The sequence below is a fragment of the Portunus trituberculatus genome, chromosome 42, assembly GCF_017591435.1.
Source record: "Portunus trituberculatus isolate SZX2019 chromosome 42, ASM1759143v1, whole genome shotgun sequence".
NCBI lineage: Eukaryota > Metazoa > Arthropoda > Malacostraca > Decapoda > Portunidae > Portunus > Portunus trituberculatus.
Window position 1 is genome coordinate 30,343,869 of NC_059296.1, and position 10,563 is coordinate 30,354,431.

The following is a 10,563-nucleotide window of genomic DNA, read 5'->3' on the forward strand; positions in this document are numbered from 1 at the left end:
TATTATTATTACTAACGATATCAAATTTAGGACAAGGAAAAAGAGAAAAGTACGATGCATCCTTTAAAATTTTCTTTAACTTCCTTTTCCTCTTGTTCATCTTAACTTTTCTTTCTTAACCCCTTCAGTACCATGACGCATTTTCATACCTATTCTGGTTACTATTTGGTAGTTTTATACGGTTTTCAGCCCCTTATGTGGGGATTAAGATAGTGAAGACCCTGGCCATTAATCTTCTCACCCCCATGGACCCTTGCTAATCTATATAAAACCATCCAATCATACTCAAAGCTTAAGGTAAAACGCGTGTCTCAGTACTGAAGGAGTTAATGGGTTGAAGTATCTCACACAATTCGACTCTGAAATCGGTCGAAACTTTGGTCAAGAAGGAGCGGAGAAGAAATATTGAGTCTCTTGTAATGTTTATTCAATGCGTTCCTCAGACATTTTCCTCCCTTTTACTTTTGAAGGTGAGAGGGAAATGAGAGTGAGGGAAAAGGTGTTCACATTAAACCAGATGGAATTGGTGTGAGAAGGTCGAGAAGGAGAGAGAGGAAATACCGTGTCCAACAGAGTGCTTTTTCCATTGCTTTCCTCTGTATTTTTGTATCTTGCTTCCTGTCACTTTCTTGAGAGATGTGTTCAGATTATGGGTAGAAATTGAGAGGATGATAGAGACAGGAAGGACAAAGGAAGGAAAAGACAAAGAGAGGGAAGAAAAATTAGTAAGAAAGAAAAAAAGGAAAGGTAGAACGAAGGGAATAAGAGAAGAACTAGACTAAGAAGAGGAAGAGGAAGAGGAAAATGAAAAAGAAGAAGAAAAAGAAAAAGAAGAAGAAAGAAAAGAGGAAGATAAAATAAGAATAGAAGGAAAAAAAGAAAAAAGAAAAAAAGAAGAAGAAAAGAAAAAGAGGAAGAAGAAAAATAATGGTAAGAAGAAATGTATCTGCAGTATCGCCCTTTCCTTCCTTTCTTGAAAATCTAATGGAGCATTTTTCTTTCACTTCTCCTTCTCTTCACTGGATGGGGGAAGTGAGAAGAAATGTCGAATCATACAAAAACCAAAACTGGAATAAAATGGCGAGAAAAAAAAAAAAGGAAAAGCGTTTTATTTACCGTGGCGTCAATTTTTTTTTTTTTTTTTTATTGTAATATCTCGCTTATGCTGTATACCTTCCTTTTCTTCTATTTTTTTTTTTTTTTCAAGGTTCAAATTCAAGAAAAGTGAAGAAGCAGAGGGAACGTGTTTTGTGTCCTGTGGTCCTGTGGCACTGCTGCTCCCTTGCCTCCCTCACAGGTGTTGCTCTATCTCCACTACGCTCTCTCTCTCTCTCTCTCTCTCTCTCTCTCTCATGAAAATAAATAAAAAATACTTGTTTGTTTAGTGAACTGCACGAGAGGAAAAAGAAAAAGTATATTTGATGAATCGAATTATAAACACAAAAAATGCTGTTGTGTTTCCTGTCGGATGGTTACCTCGCTTTCTTCAGTGTCTCCGTTGAAATTTTAGCGTTGCCATTGAAATTTCTTAAACCATCTCTTTCAACCAACACTAACCTAACCTAACCCACATTATGAATGACAAAAGCGGAACACTGTGCTGAAGGAAAATATAATGCTTCGTATCTGCCATGGCGCCTCCTTCATGTTTAGTTCGGCCTCTCTCAGGATTGTGAGTCATGAAGTGACTATGAATAGAAATCAATGAGGGAGTTGCAGTGACCGATATGCTCCGATAACACAACAGACTCAAACAAGACTTGACCAGCCAGCCAGCCTCGATAAGCCCCAGCCAGAAACAACTATACCTGACTACCTCACACCAGCCAGATCAGACTCAAAGCAAACGCAACTTAATTAAAGAGTGAAGAGAAGAGGCAGATCCAGAAAGTAAGTAGTACATGTTACTCTATTCTTTATCTTGTCTGGTATGTTTTTAACCTCTTCAATACTGGGACGCATTTTTGCCATGAGTTTTAGGTGCCATTAGACGACTTTATTTGCATTAGAAAGGATCTTTGGAGGTCATAAGATTAATGGCAACAGTCTTCACTATTATAATCCCCCTCACAAGTTTCTAAATCTGTATAAAATCGCCAAATAGTAAACAGAATGAATATGAAAACGCGTCCTGGTATTGAAGGGGTTAAGCTTTTCAGTGCCTTCGCTCGCTTACCGCCAATAGTTTATAGTGATTTTTTTTGTGTGTGTGTGTGGTTTTGAATAATGTTTTCATAAGTCCAGTAACAGCTGAACAAGTATTATGTATCTTTATTAGTAACCGGAATTATCTTCTATGTGTCCCCCAAAGGGAGCTAGCTCTTACGGATCCCAAATCGTCTCAGAATACGGAGGTTGAATATGAGATGATAGAGTGTTGTATATTAGGAAAGATACCATGAAGTGTATAGAATATATGATGTAGTCAGTTGCATATCAGGAAAAAGAAGACAGACACGGCAGATGTCTAGAATATTAAATCATGTGTTACAGCAAATTTCGTATTAGGAAGACAATCACCATCATTAATATAAACTGACATAGTGAGCTCTTGTGGTTTATGCAATAAGTAAATGAAGGTAGAAAAGTCATCTAAAATATGAAAGTGTATCAATATGCAGTGATGAAAAGATTTGATACACCCAATTGGTTCAAACAAAAGAAAACATAAATGATCAATGCTAAGAAGAGATGCAAGGCAAGGCAGTGATGGTGATGATTGTGATGGGCGTGGCGGTGACATAAGCGTATAGAGAGAGAGAGAGAGAGAGAGAGAGAGAGATACTGATACTGATACTGATACTGATACATTTATTGACCCCAAGAATTATAAATTTCAAAATAGAATCAAAATAATAGAATCATAGGGCTAGGTCTGTTGAGAGAGAGAGAGAGAGAGAGAGAGAGAGAGAGAGAGAGAGAGAGAGAGATGGATGGATGCAGACAAGTAATGTACATAACTACTTCCACACCACACCCTTGCTCTCTTCCTCTCTTCCTCGCCAAGCCAATTCTGCCCAACCACCTCCAATAAAGACAACGCCCGCCTTTTCTACAACTAAAGACCTGCTTCCTCACACAGCTTATCAAATAAACTTTTCTCTACAAATTTCTGCCCCTGGTGTTTTTTTTTTTTTTTTTTTTAATAAGTCTAATAGTTTTCTCCTCAGTAACTTGTCTCAGAGTTGCTTGTTTAAGTGATGTGACTCTCAGGTGTCTTAATCAACTTCATTCATTATCTCTAGCGGAAGTTAAGAGGGTTTTCATTTTTCATCGGTGTTTTCGTTATTTCAGGGATGATTTTGTGTTATTAACCTGCATATCATCAATCAAAAAAAGCACAAACTATAATATAATCAGTCCCGTGTCCTTCAAAAGTATCCTTACCTGAGTCCAAAGCATTTATAAACACGAGCTCAGGAACAGTTGATTCTTGGTAGTGAGTTGCCCGGTCTGGATTCCCGCTCTGGTTGCCAAACGCCGCTATAGTACTGGAGCGCTCCGGGGTGATGGATATACTGTAACAGGAAACTACGGCTTGCCCAATAACGACTTATATACTTCATTGTCTAAGATTTCCTGTTCAAGTATGGCGTTATTAGGGATTAATCAATAATAATGTGTACTATTGAGGTGTCGATCTTGCGCGTATATGACAATGTGCCAGCAGGTTCCTAGGTTGCGACGCACTGAGGTGAGCGTGAGCATCTTCAGCCTGACTCATGGATTCCCAGGTTTCTTCATGGCCGTCCAGCGGGACAAGGCGCGGGAGTAGGGCGGGGCGAGGCGAGGCGGGGTAGCGGATGCGAGTATATAACGAAGGCGTGGATGATGGTGGTCACTCATTCTCTTGGTACAGATCCAGGTGGCAGCAGTCCTCCCACACCATAACCTGAACACAACCATGCTCAGGTCAGTAGTCTAAGAGCGTGCTGGTACAGAACAGAGCCTCAAGCGTCGCGACGTCATATTTCCACTATTTTTGATGGGCTCTAGTGAAAGATGATAGTTTCCCAAGGGATGTTTTCATTATTCTACTGGCAATTTTTAACGTGGATTCTGCATCAACAATGCGAAAGACACCCGTGAGAGCCTGACTAATCATTTCGTTGGTCATTGACTATTGTATTTTCCATTTCAAATAGAGCTACTCGTTATTTTTGTTGTGAGATAATAAGCAGCAAAAAAGTAACAAGAAATGGCACCTTTGCTGACCCAAATCTGGCAGGCTATAATACTTTCAAATGTTGTCCAAAGGTTTTGAAAAGAAATCGCCATGGCTGAATTGCCTTTATTTTTCATGCAGTGCGATAGACTGCCAACGGCGTATTTTCAGCGAGAAGACATTTATGAAAAAGCTATGGTACTACAGTCATGGTTGAAAGTCATATACCAGACTTATTTCGGTTATCATTTGGGTTTTCTCTCACTCTCCCGTAGATGGTTTGGTTAGCTGACAGTCTTAGTAAACCTGGTAACTGATAGATTCTGAAGAGATCAGAAGACTTAGCGAGAGAAAACGCTAACCACATCAAAAATGATATGCTATAGGTTACTGAACTTCCGAAATGTAAAGATAAACATAACTCTTCGCTGGAATCTAATTGCTATGAGGTTGTTATAGTATATGAAGCTCTTCTGCCGTGATGGAAAAAATATTTTGTCCTTTTTTTTATGTATGTTCTCTTATAACTTTAATAGAGCAGATTCACAAAGCAATTTTTCCTGTGTGCAGATACGGCCTCCTGGTCCTGCTGGCGGCAAGCAGCGCTGTGCTGGCCCTGCCAGGTAAACCCATTGAATTCTACGCTCCCCCGCAGCAGACCAAGCAGATCGACCAGTTCTATGGACTTCCCATCAAGGAGCCGGTAAGGATTCTTCATTTTCTTTTTTTTCTGTAATGCTTCTTCACGTGAACAGCAATCTTAGAGAAAATTTAGTGAATAATGAACATACAGATAGATGGATGGATAGATAGATAGATGGATAGATACAGAGGTCTGTTGATAGAAAGGTAGATAAAACGAAAATGTAAACATGTTTTGCATAAATGGAGTGTACGTAATGCATGTATACGTCGATGTTACGTACACTCCACGAACTGAATGGAATTATAGATAATTACGTTAGCCTCTTCGGTTCATTACGTAGTTTCTCCTCAACCAAGCCAACACTGGTCTCCTCTTGCAGCCTTGTGAGCCGCAGTACGTGGATAAGCTGGTGACTGTGACTGAGACTGTTCCCTCCTACGTCACCACCACTGTCGATAACTACGTCACGGTCACAGAAACCCAGCAGGTCACCGACTACCAGACCGTCGTATCCACCGTGATAGAGCCCTCCTACATCACGGAAACCATTTATTCCACCGTGGTCGACGTTGTCTACAGCACTGATTACGTGACCACAACCCAGGTGGTGACCGACACTGTCTACTCCACTGAGATTCAATACGAGACCGTGGTGAGCACCGTGGTGGAGCCTTCCTACATCACCGAGACCACCTACTCCACAATCCACAACACTCACTACTCCACTGTCTCCGTCACCGAGACCAGTTACCTCACTGACACCGTCTACTCCACCGAGGTCCAGGTAAGGCACCCACTTCAGTCATTCCTTCTAGTCGTTCCGGAGCTTTAGCTGCCATAAGTGAACGTTACAGCATAAATGAAGCTGCAAGGAGCCATCAAACCTTCATATAATAATCCCTGTATAAAACATACTTATCTCTTTCCACCTATCATGCATATCTATACATCTTTCTATTGGCTAGGCAATGGGAACGTAATTATCGAATGTATTCAACTCGTCTACCACCTTAATATGAAAATGTTCCTTTTTTTTTTTTCTTTGTCAGATTTGAACACATCATTTCTGACATCTTGATAATGTTGCTCACTTCACTCTTATCATCCCCTAGTACAACTTAAAGACTATGATTTAATTCCTTCTTAACCTACGTCAGTCTCAAAAGAGAAGCATGCATGAAGGCATCTCTAAAACTAAATTGACCGGTTTCTTGGCCTATTCCTTATTTTCTTGTAGAGATAAATTGACCTAGTGTTTTTCTTCCGTTTCTGACTTTAGCCAGTGCACTTGACGCCTTACAGAAATCGAAATTCTTGACCAAAGATTTCTGTTTATCTTCGACCATTCATAAAGTTGTCTGTTTTTGTTCGTACTTTTCATAAGACCTTCAGTACGGCAGCTATTCATCAGTGTAATTGTAATAATGGATCACTATAGTTGTATCATTGAAGTCGCGGTACCGCGCCTTAGAAAGCAGGAACATAATCATATATTCATACGTTTTTTTTCTTGAGAGAGGTCTTATACATGCACTAAAAAATTCACTATAGTTCCTGTCCTTTTTTCTATTTTTTCTATTATTTTCTTTATTGAGTCGTCACCAAGTAAATGTAGATACTTCTCGAGCAATTATGAGTCTCAGCCTGAAAAGTTTAATTCTTTGCCTGAGATGAATCTGAAAACTAATTGCCTGCTCTAACTCAACATAACAGACTGTGCTAATCGAAGTAGACTCACTATGACACTATTACATCATTTCAAAATTCATTCGCTACTATAATTAACGTCTTTATCATTATTGTAACTCACAACTAATGACTCCTTGTTGTGTTACAGGTGCAGACAACCTCCCTGTACTTCACTGAGGTGGAGACCGTGTACTCCACTGAATTTTCCACCATCACCTCCTACGTCACCACCACCCTGAAGATCGAGATCCCGCAAACCACTAAGGGCGGTAAGTATCCTCCACACTTGCCCTAGCTACCTTTCCTCAGTCACACCCATTTCAAGCAATTCTTCCATCACTGAATCCAGGAACCTTAGTATACTGTATGTCTTTCCATGTCAGCCCACCGCGTGCCTATGACTAATATTTCCTTCCACCGTGTGTCCTGCAGGTTACGACTACGAGCCACCCGCCAAGGGCATTGTATTCTAAGTCACCACTGAGATCTGGCGCTGAGGATGAGCCGGGGCGAGCTTAACACAGCCACCCAGCCACTGTTCTTTCCACCTCCAACTGTCCAAGGATATTTACAGTTTACAACTATATTATTGCTCATAATTTAAATAAAGTTTCTAAGTAAATTATGTGGTCTTATTTTTCTCTTGGTAATTTTCCTTTATTTGCAAAAATGTTTACATACTTAGTATATTCTGTACAGTGCATTGTTCTCTCTCTCTCTCTCTCTCTCTCTCTCTCTCTCTCTCTCTCTCTCTCTCTCTCTCTCTCTCTCTCTCTCTCTCTCTCTCTCTCTCTCTCACACACACACACACACACACACACACACACACACACACACACACACACACACACACACACACACGGTAGCTCAGTGGTTAGAGCGCTGGCTTCACAAGCCAGAGGACCGGGGTTCGATTCTCCGGCCGGGTGGAGATATTTGGGTGTGTCTCCTTTCACGTGTAGCCCCTGTTCACCTAGCAGTGAGTAGGTACGGGATGTAAATCGAGGAGTTGTGACCTTGTTGTCCCGGTGTGTGGTATGTGCCTGGTCTCAGGCCTATCCGAAGATCGGAAATAATGAGCTCTGAGCTCGTTCCGTAGGGTAACGTCTGGCTGTCTCGTCAGAGACTGCAGCAGATCAAACAGTGAAACACACTCACACACACACACACACACACACACACACGTAAGGGACTTAATGCTGTAGGAGTGTAGACTTTAACACCACAGCACACCACACTACCACCATCACCACCACCGTCACACAGCACCATCCTACCACACAATACCACACAACACCATGGTATCCTTCCCAAACCTGTTCTGTCCCTCCTCAGTTATCGTAGGAATAGAAGTGTGACAGGAAGTTTAGTAGTAGTAGTAGTAGTAGTAGTAGTAGTAGTAGCAGCAGCAGAAGTAGTAGTAGTAGTAGTAGTAGTAGTAGTGGAAGTAGCAGTAGTAGAAGTAGTAGAAGTAGTAGTAGTAGTAGTAGTAGTAGTAGTAGTAGTAGTAGTAGTAGTAGTAGTAGTAGTAGTAGTAGTAGTAGTAATAGTAGTAGCGGAAGTAGTAGTAGTAGTAGTAATAATAGTAGTAGTAGCAGTAGTAATACTAAGTAGTAGTAGTAGTAGTAGTAGCAGTAGTATATACTAGTAGTAGTAGTAGTAGTAATAATTTGGAAGTGATCATTGAGTCGGTAGGCTTGTGTGTGGGTGGGGTTAATTCACAGTACATAAGCTGGAGAATATTAAGATGAAAATAATACAAATATCTAATGTGATTCACAATATACATAAAGGTGAATGACATTGGGCAACTTTGCTTATTGTAGGCAACATTAATGTGAACCTTTGAGTGTGGGTGTGGGAGTGTAGTTTTTGTGGTTTGTCTGTTATTTGTATTTAAAGGAAAGACGGAGAGCTATGATCAACAGGATTGTCGTAACTTACTGCTAGGGATTCTCTCTCTTAAAACACCATCTAGTCCATCTAAATTTACCTTAACATAGTCTAAGTCATGAATAATAGTGGTGTTAAAATACAAAGCCAGCATCTCACTCACACAATGCAATGCTGGTAGACATACCTACAGACGACCCCCGCACGGAACAGCAACGACTTATGTACCTCAGACAGTCAGTTCTCCTACTGCTGTGTCAATGGTATCCCGAAGCAGCGCATGTGTGATGGCTTCAATGCCTACTGCAGTAACGGAGAGGTGAGGTCTTGCTTTTGTCACTCTTGCACGCAAGGCTTAACTCATGCCCTGAACTCCATTGTTTCATATAAAAGTTGCAGGTTTTCTTATAATGTATACAGTATAATAAAAGATCACAACTTGACAATACTGATGCAAATGCCTTCCTTGTGGCAGGATGAGTTTGTGCAGCTGTGTGGCACTGACGAGTGCCGGGAGAAGAATGTCGGGCCAGAATACTGACTCGTCAGGAAGTTCAACTGTGAAGGTGAGGCCTGGACTGTCACTGTCACTCTACGGTGTGTCTTCTTAAACTTCTCAGTCCTTCACCTCTACATTTAGCAACCTAAAGAAGTTATTATGGTATTCAAGGATACTTTTGTTATTCTTGGCATACATGAACATGCATTTAGTCTCACGAGTATGACTAAGATCAGCGATTTGCGGATAGGTTGTTCTTTATGATTAAGTATAATTTTATCTTCCCATATGCATTTCTTATTAGTGATGTAATTTTTGTAGTTTTCCTTAACGTATTCCTGAATATTTGTTCCTGAAATGCGTGTAAATCTCTCGTTACTCCCTCTTTTTTAATCTCTCTCCTTAACTTCTATTAAATCTGTGTTTCTGAGTGTATTTCTCCACACTCAGACATTGACAAGTGCGTGGAGTCGCCCAGATCCTCTCCATGCGGGACCATCCATTTTCAGTGTACAGATGTTTGTCGGGTTCCTGAAGATGCGTCGACGTTATATCATCCACACAAGCTTCCCCAACCCACCCAGTGTACCACAAGACAACAGGCACTGAGGTGGACAGGAGCGCGCGGCTGCATGCACCATTGAACAGGACGGTATTATATTCCTCCCATAGGAGTATGACTACAGTGAAGCAAGCCCAGAATGAAGTGTTGAGTGACCATGATGTGAGTATTGTGGTTTGCACATTACACTTTTATTTCCACGTGTCTTATTTTAAAAGGTTTTGAACTCTTTCTTGTTATTTTTTTTCAGGACTTATTACTGTTGGCGCCATTTCAATATTGTTTCAAATCTTGTTCCAGGATTCAGTACTACTAACACCAAAGAAGTGAGGGAAGTGTTTGGAGTGAGCGTGCAAGACATACAACAGACACGAGACTGTTACTGCCGGTATAGCCAAAGGAACAAGAGGAGTAGGAGAAGAAGGAGGAAGAGGAGGAAGAAGAGGGTGATTCTTGTATAACGTACCAGTTAAGTTCTGAAGGTTGGCCACGAATCTTCATCACTGGTGTAGTTGAGTATTTGTAGATTTGGGGGATAAATTTGTAGATTTTGTACACAGTTGTAGATGTGTAGTAGGTAAGGTTTTTTGCAATGCCTCATGTACACCAGCAGAAAACCGTGGTATGTAGAAGTTGTGCATAGCATTGTGATAGGAATGTACATATAGTGTACGTATGTATATTGTATTTAAAAGAGGAGAGCGTAGACCAACAGAGGAAAGTAATCTCTTGGGACACGAGTCCTCTACTCATCATTCATCATTCCTGTCACCTATCATGATCGTTTATGGCTTAAGGACCAAATGACAAACGTGTTCACTCCATGTTGGAATTCACCACGTAGTGTTGAAGATATCGTTCCTTGTGTGTGACTAGCGGCGTGCGTATAGCAAACTGTGCGATGAAGGCTATACGCACGACATGATTAACCACAAACAACACTTTGTGGATTCCAGCAACCCCAATATCCACACTCAGAACATTGAGGGCCTGTGGTTGGACCTGAAGCAGTGGGCGAAGCGGCCAGGGTTGAGGAGCGAATACTTCAAACAGTACTTTGCTCGTTCCTTCATACATTCAAGGAAGACAAAGTTATCCACCATTTTTTC

The 10,563-nt window shown here is 40.9% G+C and overlaps 1 protein-coding gene and 1 long non-coding RNA gene across 2 annotated transcripts in view; both read left to right on the forward strand.

Annotated features, from left to right (window-relative positions):
* Positions 1–1,934, forward strand: part of LOC123517622 — a 21,382-nt gene extending 19,448 nt beyond the window's left edge. The window contains exon 3 of the long non-coding RNA XR_006678512.1: positions 1,669–1,934. This is a non-coding gene — a long non-coding RNA (uncharacterized LOC123517622). The remainder of the gene's footprint in view (positions 1–1,668) is intronic.
* Positions 1,935–3,756: 1,822 nt separating this feature from the next.
* LOC123517640 (agglutinin-like protein ARB_02240) lies at positions 3,757–7,122 on the forward strand. The gene is made up of 5 exons (XM_045277941.1): positions 3,757–3,912; positions 4,736–4,868; positions 5,191–5,595; positions 6,649–6,769; positions 6,933–7,122. The coding sequence occupies exons 1-5, from the start codon at positions 3,905–3,907 to the stop codon at positions 6,971–6,973; spliced, it is 708 nt and encodes a 235-aa protein (XP_045133876.1). The 5' UTR covers positions 3,757–3,904; the 3' UTR covers positions 6,974–7,122.
* The last annotated feature ends 3,441 nt before the right edge of the window (positions 7,123–10,563 follow it).